The sequence below is a fragment of the Macaca nemestrina genome, chromosome 11 (genome assembly GCF_043159975.1).
Source record: "Macaca nemestrina isolate mMacNem1 chromosome 11, mMacNem.hap1, whole genome shotgun sequence".
NCBI lineage: Eukaryota > Metazoa > Chordata > Mammalia > Primates > Cercopithecidae > Macaca > Macaca nemestrina.
The window spans coordinates 80,766,847-80,782,568 of NC_092135.1; the positions used below are offsets into that span (position 1 = coordinate 80,766,847).

The 15,722-nt window shown below is 36.8% G+C and overlaps 1 protein-coding gene across 1 annotated transcript in view; it reads right to left on the minus strand.

Moving 5' to 3' along the window:
• Positions 1-2,261: 2,261 nt before the first annotated feature.
• Positions 2,262-15,722, minus strand: part of LOC105499548 (frizzled related protein) — a 31,886-nt gene continuing 18,425 nt past the window's right edge. The window contains exons 4-7 of the mRNA XM_011772171.3: positions 11,074-11,139; positions 6,665-6,869; positions 6,210-6,273; positions 2,262-3,222 (exon numbers count right to left, since the gene is read on the minus strand). Of these exons, the coding sequence (XP_011770473.1) occupies positions 3,106-3,222; positions 6,210-6,273; positions 6,665-6,869; positions 11,074-11,139 (452 nt within the window). The 3' untranslated portion in view covers positions 2,262-3,105. The remainder of the gene's footprint in view (positions 3,223-6,209; positions 6,274-6,664; positions 6,870-11,073; positions 11,140-15,722) is intronic.

The following is a 15,722-nucleotide window of genomic DNA, read 5'->3' on the forward strand; positions in this document are numbered from 1 at the left end:
TAATGAAGATATTGTAGCTATCAAACTGAAAAACCAAATGTACTTTATTCATGGACTTTATACCATTAGAAATGTTTAAACAGCTGACAGAAGCCTCATACAGATGAGCAAAATCAAACATTGCCACTATAGATGGTAGTGGTAAAACAGTAGGTTGTAAAATGGCACCAAATGGAAGGTGGTTTAAGAAAAAAAACAAAACTGCTAAATCTAAGAATCTGGCCATCTTTTGTTTATATTAAGCATAAAGTGTGTCAAATTCCTACACAGAAACTGATCATACCCCCTCTACCCAACCCTCACCCCCACAAAAAAACTGCAGACGCTGGAAACATCTGCAGCTTTTATACATCAAAAGAGTTCCTTACTTAACATTGCTTACTGTGCTTTGAGAGAGTTGACGTTGTGGATTTGAGATAACAGTTTCTTTAAACCTCTCCTGTAGTCAATTCTTGTCCTTCTTTTCAGAGTTAACGTGAGAAGGCCTGAGGAAAACAGGCTGAGGCACCAGCACTGCTTTCTACCCCTCTGTCCTCGGGCTCAAGTTGAGGTTTACATACCAGGAAGAGAGATTCTCAGGGGCAGTCCCTCCACGGTGGTGCTTCATTACTCCCCAGTGACACCCAACTCACCTTTTAAGGCTATGACATCAGCACCTCAAAAGAGATGTCCTTGCCATCTGAGAATACAGCAACAACGAGCAGATGGCAAGCCCTTTGGAAGTGGTCTTTTGGAAGCTCAAAAGACTATGCAGTCCTATAGGCAAAGGTGGGAATGTTTTCTTCTGGGGCTGGGGAAATTGTTGGCATAAGAGAGTCAATCAGAAGGCAGGAATGTTCCCTTACTCTGTCACCTTTAAATGTAGAGAGATCAATCTCCAAGTAAAGGGTTTTTTTGGGAATATAAGAATTACAATTGTAATTCTGGGCACACAAACCAGTGTAGCCTCTAGGTGTGTTCAAAGAACGAAGAGAAAGGCTGGGGTTTTATTGGGGAAGAGAGGAAGGTGATCTAAATGGTTTTGAATGAAAGTTCACTGGAGCCAGGAGTGTCTTGTAGGATTTAGCAAGTTCTGATTGGTGAGTGGCAGCAGCTACTAGGTAACTTTATCTTAAGGTTCGAGTGAAGTCTTCGTGGATTTTCTGTTGTACTGAAAAATCAGTTCCCTGAACAGGACCTGGGTGCCTTTCCCCACGGCCTCCCAACTCCATTTTAGTTGCGTATGACACGAATGACTCATTTGTAGAATCAACTTTCACATTTTTGTTGTTACAGAGACAGGGTCATGCTCTATCACCTACGCTGGAGTGCAGTGGCCACAATCGTTGCTTACTGTAGCTTCAACTTCATGGGCTCTCTCCATCTTCCTTCCTCAGCCTCCCAAGTCGGGGGATTACAGGTGCACCCACCACACCCAGCTCACACTTTTAAAAGAGAACATTTGGATAGATGATTACTTACCATTTTAGGAAACTTTTGTTCACTAATGAATTTCATCCTTGCTCGATTATCCTTGTCGAAGGAAACATAGCACTATTTTTGCCTCATAAGCATTTTAATTTCAGCACACCACAGCTTAGAAATTTGGTTCTACTAATAACACACATGTAAATGGCAGAGAATGAGACTTTCAAGTAATTGGCCCAGGCTCTAAGGAACTCTGCTGGAGGAAGGAAGTACAGATGCTCCTCCATTTACGATGGGGTTACATCTGGATAAACCCATTCTAAATTGAAAATATCGTAAGTTGAAATTGGGTTACATCCTGATGAACCCACTGTAAGTCAAAAAATTGTTAAATTGAAGCATTGTAAATTGAATCATTGTAAGCTAGGGACCATGTATAAAAGCATCATTTGGTCACCACGGCCCCTGGGATCTCACTGCAGCTTGGGTAATGGGAAATGTGCAATTGGTTCAAAAGTCAAATAACCTCTCTCCTGACAACCATAATTCATTTTACTAGACATTCTTCACTGAGCATTAAGCAGCATAAATCCAAATGATAACGTGCAGGCCAGTTTGCAGGCCTGTATTTTAATCCACCTTGGGTGTGAGTGCACGGACACACATGTACACAAATACAGACACACACACACCAGAAAAAAACAAAACCAAACCCTGCACATTTCATCATCTAAATCTACAGCATTTTATAGAGCTATGTACTTTTAAAAACTAACACCCTGGTGCATATGCGTATGTAATCTTTTCCCGGTCAATACGGCAATTCTGATTTCTTTTAAAAGACGAGAAAAAAATAAAGACTTTCACCAATGGGTTTATTTAAAAGGAAGCAAATTAAACAAAACTATGGTGATAACAGCAGATGTCTAGTTATAATTCGTTTCCCTAATGCTGATTAATATATTCATGAACAAGTCAAATGTATTGCCAAAAGAAGAATGCTACCATTAACACCCCAGCGGCTACTGGTTTCAGTTGTGCTTCTCAATCAGGCAAAATGTTCTTTCTTAAGCTCCTATTTATTTTGCTTCCTGCCAATCTCAAAAATAATTCATCTTGTGTGTGTTGTTTCCTCATAAACGCTTCCTGGTGCTTGATTGCTTTGCCTGTGTCACATTTGATTTCAAACTGCCATTTTACCTTGATAAACATTTGGAAGCCTAAGCAGGAGGAGAATGGCCAAAAGGCATACAAAAATAAGGCTGTAATTAGATCGGCAGAGTATGTTTTACGGCATATCTAGCTTTCTGTGTATATCAGAAACCTCTCTTTGCATCCAATATTGCATTCCCAAGTGGGGTGCAGAAAGTAAATTAACATCTGGGGACTCCAGCAAAGAGCCTCTGGTATCAGCATGTTTAATTTATTATTATTGCAAAAGAACAGTTTTTCTTATGATTAGTGAAATAGAAAACTCACAATATATTTAAGAGTCTGCCCCCAAACCATTACAAAGGGGTTGGGGGAAGGGAAAAGCAGAAACCAAAAGAGAAATAGAAGTAATAATCAGTTACCACATGATTTTTGTAGTAAACAATAGAATATGATGTGCAATAGTGCAATTTTCCTTTGCTAGTCCAGCAATGCAAGTAAGTCTTAATAGGAAGTCCACTGATGTTACTTTGTGTATTTCGGGATTTAGTTGCGTGCTTGCCGGGGGTTCGAGTTCCTGCCAGACTTCTGACTCTGAGTGGAATCACTATTGCTAGAATCACTTTTACTGAGTCCAAGATGACGAAGCTTCATATCCCAGCGCTGTGAAATGTAAAATAGAAAATAGTCACAAGCACATATCACCAGGGTCATCATTGCCACGATTCTAACAACTGGGTCAGACTGAAGGTCAGATCTCTGAAACATTTTGCTAGTTTTCCAGAAGTATAAATCTATCTCCCAGGGTAACAAGAAAACTGATGCAATATGAACATTATTCTCTTATTTTAACGAGCGCAAAGTTGCCCATCTATAATATATTTAGTAATGCTTTCTTATCAAACCTTAAACTTAAAATGTCCATGTCTGTAAATGATGACAGAAATATCTCCCTATATCTCCGGGTATTTTCTGAGGTAACAGCCAGGAGGCTGATGCTTCACAGGTCCTCAACAAATGGGAGATTTACACACAGAATTTGAAGGGAAGGCTATTTTTCAACATCCTCTCTTAATACATGTAAGAACATAGCCTTTTAAAATCTATGTGATTTGAGCACTGAAAAACAATGGAAATTTTTTTGAGGGATGGGGAGGTCTCAAAAATATTTTTCTAAGTAATATCCACCAAGTACAACGAATAAAACAGACAAGGTCTTGCCCTCATTCTAAGTGTTACAAAGCAGGCATTAACAATGCTTTTAATAAACACAATCAAGTTTAGTGACATTTCATATTAATGTCAATAATGTTTTTATGTAATTTAAGTAAAATGGAAGTTATATTACATGAGGATAGGTAGGGAATACAAACTATAGCTGTGCTTCCCAAACTTCAGACACAGATATCATATGGGGAATTTGTTAAAATTGCAATTTCATTCAGTAGGTCTGAGACAGGGCCCAAGATTTTCATTGCTAACAAGCTCCCAGGTGATACCTATGTTGCTGGTCCTGGGACTACACTTTAAACAGCAAGGACCATCAGATCCTTGGGTCAGATGGCCCAAGTTCAAATTCTAACTCCACCACTTACTGTGTGAAGTTCTTGAACTTACTAGACCTTATTTTCATCATGTATATATTGGAACTGATAATAGAATCTACTTATAAGTAGAAGATACATCTGAAGATTGATAAAAATATAAAGTGCTTAGCACATAGTAAATTTGTTATTGTTTTTCCATTATTGAAAGTAATTCTTCATTTTAGTATACTTTACTCCACAATCTTGTCTTCATTTTTTAAAAACAGCCTGATTCTCACCTTCCCAAGGAAGTCCAAACATCTTGAATAGTCTGCTATAAGAGACTTAGGTAAACAACCATTTGCATGAAAAAAACATAATAATAAGGTTTCTCATAAACCTTATTCTTGAATTATCCACTGAGAGCAAAACTCAGCAAAGAGCAGATTTGACTGAAAAAATAACACCCTCCATAAAGCTCTTTTTACACATCTTCAAATCGACTGGAAAACTAAAATAGGAATCTCAATAATTCTGGCCAAAGGAGATTTTCTACCCAAACTCTTTAGCCCTCAATATCTGCATATGAATTTAAAATTGTTCAAATCATTGGTTTCTTTCCTTTAGAATATTTAAATCCAGACTAAGAATATAAATGACTTTACAATAATAACTCTGCAAGTCCCCTGCAGAAAACAATGGGAAATATTGCAGAAAGCAATGGGAAACAGGACAAACAAGCCATGTATCCTGTCGACAACCCAATGATATTGTTTTGGTACCAAAAGAGGAGCAGTAAGCCTTGTTACATGCTTTGCAGCAGGGATACTGAAAGCTCTTCCAACTGGTACAGGAATTTAGGACAAATTCCTGTTCTGCATTAGCAAGCAGAAAACCAAATTAAAAAGACAGTAAGAGATTCCAACATACTGAACAAGAGCCACTTTTTTCTTTAATAAACACCAAACTAATTGAAGAGAGATGCAGAGAGAATGCCCACAAGTCTGAACTTGAAATGCATCTCACTTTTGACAAATCTACTGAAGGGGGGAAGAACTTACTGGAGGGTAGCTTCTCCTTACAGAATAATGCCCTCTGCATTTTCGTAGGTCACTTAAACCCAAACGTGTCTGCCGTGTCAAGTGCCAGATGTAGAAGATAAACCGCCCAGGGGTGTTTAACTTACCATGTAAATGTTTCCCAAGCCTTCAGACTTGCAGAAGGAAGAGGATGTATTACGTGTGCTACAGTTCCCATCCCCCCACCCACCCACACAGCCTTTGAGATTTTTTTGTCCCCCTATGCATTCCCCCACCCTATTCTTTTCTTTAAAACAGATTTGCTTAGTGCAGTAAGAAGAAACAAAACCTTCTATAATACAGTAATGTACTATGTGATTTTAAAAAATGTATCAACTCCACAATCTAAGAGTTATTGGCTTAAAAATAAGGCTACATTACTGCTCTAAGGACCTAATTTGTTCAGATCTTTTATACAGAGATGAATGTAGCTACACTTTGTACATAGGAATTGGTGTTTATTCATTGGACATCATTGTTTATTTTCCTTCCCATCATTTATTCTCCCCTTCTCACAAACTGCAGTGTGTTCAAAGAAGCAATATCCCCAGGTTTAAAAAGGACTACATTTCCTAGCCTGTTTTGCAGCTAAGTAAAAGTTGCTTGACGAGGCTCTTGGAAATCCCTTTTACCTCCTCTTTTTCCTGCCTGAAATGTAGACATGAGATTAGAGGCAGAGCAGCCATCTTGTGACCTCCGGGTGAACATGAGTATGAAAGCGATGCCTTTAAAAATGGTAGAGCCATAAGCTGAAAGGAGCCTGACACCATGGAACCACCTGACCAGGACTGGACTACAGCTAGACTCCTTGTGAAGAGACATTAGGGCAACTGTAGTTAGATCTCTGATACACATACAGGGAACTCATTCCTTAAATAAAATAGACATGAAAGACAAATTCAGCTCTTGGAGTATATAAATATATGCATACTAAATTTTAATATTTCTCCTATGGTTGAAGGCAGCTATTTCACTTCAATGACAGATGGCTGGTTTTCTACTTTTGTTTTCTGTGTATTACTTCAAATATAAAATACAGGCTTACCTTAACTTTTTTACCAAGTCGATCCTTCCATTTCTCAGCTATAGAGCCTTCCACCAAGAGTAATCTGATTTTTAAAAGAAGCAACCATTTTTGAAAAATTAAAACCTGTTACTGAAAAGTACAAGAAAACAGTGCCAAGAAAGACTTATATGTTTATTCTTGAATAGGACAGCTAAGATTTAGAACAGTAATTATTAACCATTTGTGAGTCACAGACCCCTTTAAGAAACAAAGGAAGTCATGGTCCCTCTCCCAAGAAAAATGTAAACCTATAAACTACACACATACACCCATTCCATATATGAAATCAAGAAACCCAAGTAAAACTTATCTGTAATCCCCAAGAAGGTAGACAGATCCCAGTGTAAAAATGCGAGGGTAAGATCTCTAGAGAGAAATGCAATGAGGGTGGGATGAGCAAAGTAGTTATTCTGTATCCTTAAAGAGTGAATTACCTGGAACGTTCCTCATCTTCATAGCCCATGATGATATATTCCTCATTAACATTAAGTGGAGGGCAGAGGCAGCCAGAGCTGGTATAGAGGTTAACAGTATCCCGTGGAATGTTTACCAGAGAAGACTTTAGAATCTCCTTCACTTCCACTACTGCAGTCACATCATGGCACTTAGTCTTTATCTCTTTAACTTTAGCCCGAATGACTGGGATAAAAGACAAGAAAAACTGATAATAATATGACACATAATAGGTGCCCCATTCAAAAAAAGCCAAAGTAGGCTTCTCTTTGGTTAATTCTTATCCACTTGATATTCAATGAATGGAACAGAAAAGTCAGCCAGATATTTTTGCCTTAGACTGTAGTGTGTGACATAAAACAACACACCTGACCTCCTAATGCCCAGCCCTTCTCCCTTTCCAATTTGTGGCTATGTATATATTCACATGTATTTATGCATGTGTGTGCATGTGCTTTTGAGAAATTCATTTAGAGAATCAAAAATTGAGTCAATAATCTGATATAATTTTTCTCTAAAATTCCATTTTGGATGTGTATATATGCATGTGCTGTTCCAATTCCTGCCAACAGGAATTTAAACTATGTTAATTTTACTGTATGAAAAGACCTAGTACTTAAATACGCTTTATTCCTTGCTGACATTCTTTTATCAGGTTTATTAACAGGTTTTCTCAAGTGGTGGCCTCTTTAGTGTTATAAAATTGTCCTGCTCAATAGTGTTCCCAAACTGGTTCTCCAATCTTTTCACCTTCCTCATCTCGGCTCGCTGCTCAGATATTAGCTCCTTTCTTTCTTTGTGGTCAGTACAGATTATCTTTTATATTCTCCTTTAGGTGGGCTACATTTTCTTCTTTGTTCAGATATTAGGTCCTTTTTTCCTTTGTGCTCAGTACAGATTATCTTTTATATTCTCCTCTAAGCGGGCTATATTTACTTCTTGAATGAAAATTGTCACCACTAGATCTTATTTCCTCCATCTACTTTGAAGTCAGGCACTCCAACATTCCTTTCCCTCACGTGCTATGGAATATATTCTCAAATGTCAATAGCACTATTCTACCTCTCTTGATGGATATATTGGCACCCAATTTATCTCACAAGAGTTGTTTTACTTATCAGTGTAACAACAAATTGCCTTCAGTTGCAAAGTTAAAGTATATGACTCAGAATCTAGAAAGTACAGATCTGCTTCTTTTCTGTATCTCTCCCTTTTAAAAGAGTCAAGTTTTTGAGATTCCTGCTTCTAGTAAATGAGCTTTTAAAAAGAGAAGTTTTAAAACACGAAGAAAGAAGTAAAAATGTCAATTAGTGAAAAGCCAATGGCATTTCTCCCAGTGCCCTTATTGCTCCAGTTCACTATCCATGGACATTATATAGAGGAAAACACGGTTTATCCAAATGAGTCAATGTTTCAAAAACTTCTTAGGCACATAATTGCAAACCACTTTAATCTGAGTACCTTCCCACATATTTTAGAGGTTTTGGACTATAAAGGATTAGAAGAAAGTAATCTGTGAAAAATATAAAACCAGCTGATCAACCATTCCCCCCATTAATACTCCAATTTCATCACACAAACTTATTCTACCAGTACAACACACACAACAGAAATTAAATTACTAATGAATTCAAAAACTGCACATTTCAGTCTTCAGAGAATTGGTTGCCTCAAATATGAGAACGTGTAGCAAACAAACTGTAACTACCCAACTGTCCTCACTTGGTTTGACTGGCAAGTGGAGCCCCTTTCTATTCATGTTCTCCCTATTCTGTATTTAACAAAAGATAAGACTGCCCTTTTTGAAATGCCATTTGGGAGAATCAGATGAGACATTCTCAACCCCAGCTAGCAGGCATTTTTGTGTGTCCTGGCTTAAGTGAACGTGCTTCATAGCATCCATCAGCTATTAGAGATTAGTGAACTGTGCAAATGTTCTCAAACTAATGATTTATTTACCCAGTGTCTACTATTTTCATTAGAAATTTTTAGTACATGTACCCATTCCAAAATAAATATCTTTCTACAAGACCTACTTTTTCACTCAAGTAATTTTGTTAACACTTAAGGAGTTTTTCCCAGAATTAATCTAAATGAAATAGAGGTTTTGTCTGAATTTCCAACTGCTCCCACCTTGACTTGTTTTCTCAATGGACGCATGCAGAAGACAAAAATATTTTGGAAGTAAAATATACTTGCTTTTCAGAGGTCTTCCTTCTATTTAATCATTTGAGTACCTCCCTTTCCCAAAGAAACTGTAAGTAAAGCCCAGACAAATGACAATCCTGAAACTATGATCAACTTAGCTATTACTTGGCTACAAAAAAGAAATTATCTGCTCCTTTCCATTAATTATAATCCATATCCCATTTTATTTTATGATATTCATTCAGCTACCTTCTCTACGCTCTTCATTTTCCATGACTTGTCATTCCTCTTTTAACAAAAATAACAGCAACAACCATTGCAGCACTAAAGAAGCTAGATAAAATAAAACTTGATAATAGGATACACAAAATAAATATAAATAATTACATTTCCCTGATATAAAATGTATATGTTTTTATTCTTAGTGTTACAGTATATAAAAGTTCATATAGCGTTTTTCAATCTTAACAAGCTAATCTCCTAGAAATTAAGGCCTCCCTTTTCCCTAGGGTTCTTCACATCAATCTGTAAAGAAGCAGGTTCTTAGATAAGCAGCCAGGCATTTGACTTCTTACATAAACATAACCTTACAAACTGAGAAAGAGCATCCATCATTGACTAAGAAAAGCTACATTCCTCTTAAGAGTAGTAGCAAACAAAACATAAAAATTAATTCCATTGAAGAAAAACTTGGGAAACAAGGTAGATTTGTTTTAAAGAGATTTAACTAAACCAAAAATTTTCAACTTTATATTTTTTAATACACTGCATTTTGAAAGATATTGAAGGGAACTCTTACAGTGTTATTCATTTCTCTCCTTTCAATTCCCAAAAGTATAGAAAAAATAAATCTGCTCTATATATCCTATATACTTAAAAATAGTGTACATAAATGCAATAATAAAACCCTTATTTTAATAAGATTCATTGTAAAATTCTGTTTAATCTCCATGTTTACTCATTGATTCAACATCAATAGTCTTATGCAGAGATAGTAACATACCTTTTATTAATACCATAGATATTAGAAAAAATCAAAATGCCTATGGAATACAGTAAATATCAGTCCCTTATGTATCAACCGGAAAGCTCTGTTAATAGCTCTTTCTAAATATAATGACTATATAAATGAATTTATGACTCTAAAATATACACCAGCATCCAAAAGTACATTGTGAACAATCAAAGAAGGGACAATTTTTTTTTTTTTTTTTTTTTTTTTTAGACGGAGTCTCGCTCTGCCACCCAGGCTGGAGTGCAGTGGCCAGATCTCAGCTCACTGCAAGCTCCTCCTCCCGGGTTCACGCCATTCTCCTGCCTCAGCCTCCCAAGTAGCTGGGACTACAGGCGCCCGCCACCTCGCCCGGCTAGTTTTTTGTATTTTTTAGTAGAGACGGGGTTTCACCGTGTCAGCCAGGATGGTCTCGATCTCCTGACCTCGTGATCCGCCCGTCTCGGCCTCCCAAAGTGCTGGGATTACAGGCTTGAGCCACCGCGCCCGGCCAAGAAGGGACAACTTAGGTTCAATAATCATTGATAAAATCGGGACGGTAATATAGCTCATGGGGCAGCTGAGAAAATTAAAGATAATGTATGGAAATCACTTAGCACAGTCCCTGGCACAAAAATGGCAGGCTTTTTAATCCTTCAGTTACGTTTGTCAGCTACATTTGGATTGGTGGCTCTTCAATTAATATTTAGTTTATTAGAATGTCGGATTTTAAGTCAAGCTAGATAACAACACATTTCCTTAGCTGAATACCAACAACTTCTACAAGTGTTACTTTCCAAATTTGTCAGTGTTTTTCATGGGATAGGCTGACTGAAGAAATCAAGTTTGAGTCTTTTAACAGTTCCTTATATATCAAAGTGCTCTGCTGTTCACCCAGTGAAGCACAACTGATGGCCTATGCAACCCAACTTGAGCTCAAATCCTCCTTCAGCCTCCAGGTAGGGAAGAGTCCCGTCTATCTTGAGCTCTGTGTACTTAAGTGTATGGCTGTAGGATGACAATACTGCCTGATATGCTTCAGCATCAACCAAGTGTTAAACATTTTGCCCATGTGAGACATTTTAATTGGTTGGGGCAGAGGGAGGGACTACACTCCTAAAAGTTGTCCTTCTGTTTTTAAGCCTTACTCTTAAATGGCTCCACTCATTTACGTGTGCACATACTCATGGATGCACCCACACACCTTTCTTAACACAGCAGTTTATACATCAACCATGAAGTTTTCCTTACCATAGTTGTAATTGTTCCGGAAATAAGTCTTCTGTGTAGCTCTAATAGGCTTACATTTACAGCGCTCTGAAAAACACATTTTAGTTATAAGCACATTTCCAATATTAGCTTTCTTTTGTTTACTCACATTTTTTGCTGAGACTAGATCTCAATTTGGTGGTGAGAAAGTTCTTGTCAGTTCTGTGTGTCTGGCCTTTTTCTCCTGAAACTACATTCATGTTTATTCTATCTATACGTCCTCTTATTCAATGTCAGTATGCTCATGAGAATGAGTTTCCATTCTCAACAAACCACCCAAATCCTGAGGAAATGCTATTCACCCCCATGCATGAGAAGAGCATGACCCCTTAATCCTGAAAGAGGTATGCTTCGTGCTTATGGAAATGTTAGTATTATGAATGCCAACTGGCAGGCAATTTTCTGCCTATGCTCAGGTAGCTGGTTTACCCTGTGGACTACCACCTAATGTTCATATATTTTTAACAGGCAACACAGCACTCCTCCTACTATTAGTTCCTAGATCTGAAAGCAATTCAAAGAGATAAGCAAGTGTTATTACAACCCAGTGAACTTGGTGAAGTTCTTAAGAGGGTCAGTGAGCCTCTTCTATAGGTAAAATAGCTACCATTCAACTCAATGGTGTTTTGGGGCTTGTTGGAAGAAACTATGCATGTATTTTGAGAAGAGAAATTTCATGTTTTAAAAATATTTGGTGAGTAGTGACCAGAATGCATATTTTATGTATATATTAGGTTGGTACAAAAGTAGTTGTGGTTTTGGCCATCATAATAATAACAATTCTAATTATCTCAAAATGTTTCATCTATAGGGTGGATTCATTTGACATCTTGGAGAGTAGATTGTTATGCCTTTTATAGAAGAGCAACACAGTTAAGATTACTTAGCTAAGAAATATACGTCATAACCATGGCAAATTGTCAGGAATTAATGTCAATATAAAAGTAGAAAATAATACACAATTATCTTAAAATATTTAATTAAATATGAAGATTTCTTTAAATAATGCCCCTGAGAAAGCTTTATTAAAAATTAAATGGTATGTGCTTCTCTTTTGACACAGAAAGGAAATAAGAACACATAAATTCGAGAAAGGACATCAACAAAAAAAAGTTTCGCTTAAAAGGCATTTTATGGCTGGGCACGAGGGCTCACTCCTGTAATCCCAGCACTCACTTTGGGAGACCAGCAGGGTGGGGCGGTAGCTGGGGGAAAGAAAAATCTCTTGAGCCCAGGAGTTCAAGACCAGTCTGGACAACGTGGCAAAACCCCGTCTCTACAAAAAAAAATGCAAAAATCAGCGGGTGTGGTGGTGCGTGCCTGTAGTTTCAGCTATTCAGGAGACTGAGCTGGGAGGATCACTTGAGCCCTGGAAGTCAAAGCTGCAGTGAGCCAAGATCACGCCATTGCACTCCAGACTGGATGACAGAGTGAGACCCTGTCTCAAAAAAAAAAAAAAAAAGTTGTTTTATGTTAACATGGGGAACAATAAAAGGTAGGAGCTTCTGTTGACCACTGGTATTTTCTAAAGAAAATTAATTTTATTTCCAGTTGAACTTGTTGATAATACACTTTAAAGTAGCAGTCCCGAAAAGAGTATCACCTTTCCTGCCAGAGAAATAAGTATCTTTACTGGGGAGAGGTAGCAACAGCAACTGTTGCTCTTGCCCATGACAGAAATGAGAATTCCTCAATACCACACACAGCTCCTTCCCTTGTTCTCCTGATAATTTTTAGCACACAATTTCTGTGAACATCTCAGCCAATAAACAATGAGTAACATTAGTGCTTGTTGCTATTCTGACAAAAACTATTCCAAAAATAACTTTATTAGCAAAATCATTGTATTCTCATTTAGAAGAGAACAAAAAGTTACCCAGTTTTTGGCTTTCTGTACAGTATTTTATTCTGCACTAAAATGTTATATGTATTTTTAAAGAGATATTCTTTAGATGAGAATATTTCTGAAGACATAAATTCTATGGTATTAGTTTATAAATTATCTTCATCCATATTATATATAGACTTGTGATGTTTCTATTAAAAATAAATATCCACCAAAAATAATGCATGTCAATAAATTACACATTTGTAATTCTTCAGAAATATGCATAGGTTAAAATAAAAATTATTGGCAAAAACTATAGCAACTGTGACTGAATTGAGTCTAATTTGATGCTGTTACTTACATATCTTTGCTTGGAGCATAAACAAATGGATTCCATAAAACTTTCCAGGCAGGGATTTTTAAAAATTGTATTATAAAATGATTTAGTAATATTTCAAGTAGGCATTTACAAAGCTATGCATACAACTACATATACATAGCTAGACTATTACCTAATAGCTAATGAGCTAAGCAAATATTCTCAGGACTAAATTTTGCTCATCTGCAATATGCATCTTATTTCTGCTGGTCTCCAAGGTGACAATGCCATACTAAATATATATTTTAAATATTTAGATGGGATAATATGTCCCAATCCCTAGGTCTTGACATAAGCAAATTATCTGTCTAGTTCAAGTAGCTTGAAAAAATAACAGTAATAAGGAGAAGCTGAGTTTCTATCCACAAAGCTCAAATATGAAAGAACCTCCTCTCATTTATGTTTGTTCAACCCAAACATTCATATCTTAGGTTATTCATGAAAAGTGTACCTTAGATCAATAGATCTGAAACATAATCCTCATCTAAATTATGTTTACACACATCAACATATACATCCCCACAAGCCCAAGAGCTGCGAAATTGTGAAGAATCATAGAGGTATGTTGCATCCATTAGCTGTCACCTTTCTTGCACCTGCTACTGTAAATCAGATGTAACCGTTTATTTTAATTATCAATAGTTGATATCTTGATACTCTTTTTGGGGGGCCTGTAGCATTACCATCATTTCTAGTTTAATTGCTAGTAATCTTTGGCAAAACCTAATGGCACAAGCTTTTTAAGTTTTGGCTTTTAGAATGAAAAAATGAAATCTATTATTTACTGAGCTTTGCACAAAAACCATTAGATACTGATTTTTCTGTATTTCACTGTTGAGAAGAAAAGCTTATAAATGAATTAGAATCTGCCTTGGTGCTTTATCTAAGGAAAGAAATTTTTTAAAAGTTAAAGGAGTTTATTTTGACAAAACAGGCTAAGAAGTGACAAAGAGATCTTCAAACACAGGCAGTTTTAACATTAGCAATTCATTTACCTCAAAGCCTGGAATTAATACAATACCTTCAATTATGGGACAGAGTGCAGTGCTACATCTTAGGAGCAGCCATGGAAAGGACAGAAAACTGTTTTCAGCTTAGTTCTTCCTCACATTCCCTCCACTCCTCTTGCTTCATGTTTCTAGTGACTCTCCTAATATTAATGATCTCCTACATATCTGCTAATGAACCTGGAGACTTTTTATTACCTAGTAGAAACGTAAGTTCATCACTCTCATAGAAATCTGAGTTTGCAAAGTTAACATTCCCAGTACTTTGCAGAACTTGGTCTGCAATGCAAGGGAAATGCCCCATGATACACATGGTGTCCAAGCAGTGAACAGCCTCGCGGCCTCACTGTGGCTTCTTATAAAAATCAAAATAGTTCAGAGGAGACAAGAATCTTAGCCTTCTTTATTCCGTTTTGCTCATACAAATATGCTCATTTATTTTTTAAAAAAACATAAGGATACTAGTATTTTTGATATGATCTTAGAAGAGCTAAAGAAGTCTAAGTACCTGATACAGCTATGAAATATAATACTCACTGGACCGTCACTGTTCAATGCAACCTTGTTTGAGTTCAAGCTTAAGTGTGATAAAACTTTCTAACTATCCCTGACCTTTGTTTGAAATTGAATGCTTCTGGGTCTTATCCAGAGCTGTAAGACTATAATTAACTTCATCAGATCCCCAAACTCTCATAACCTTTCACGTACCATGACTTTGGAGGACTACTATGTTTGAGTGGATATTTTTCTGTTTTTTCTAGGGAAAAAACCCTTAGATCTGTGCTCAGGATTTATTGTCAAAAAGTATGGGGAAGGAGAGAAGAAAATACAATCGTATTTGTGTTACAATTTCCTTTATAACTTTTTCAAGACTGACCCTTTCTAATCAGATCAGACTTTAAATCATTTTAATTTTTACCAGATGCACTCTATGTCTCATATCCTGGCATTTGACCCCTGAAACCCAGTTGTCCTCTTTTCCTCCATTTTAAAACACATAGGGGCAAAACACAACACATTTTAAAAGATATAAAACATAAAATTTTATAATTTGAAGATCCAGGTCCTTAGCTATGACTTTTTTGCTGAGTTCTAGATCTATATTTCCAACTGCCTGTACAAGGTGTCTATGAGCAGTTCCAAAATTTTTAACAGTTCCATAATTTTTAACATCTGGTAACATCCATAATACCATGAATTTGTCTGTCTTCTATAGAAATGATAGTAGTATCCTCTGACTCCACAACTCTGGTATATCCATGCTTCTGTAAATATGAGATGAGAAAGGGAAAGAGAACTAACATTTGTTGAACCCTTTCAGTCACTTACATATGAATTCATTCATTCTGCAAATATTGGGCATCTGCTACATTCCAGGCTCTATAATAGGCACATAGGACACATGATGGGCACTACA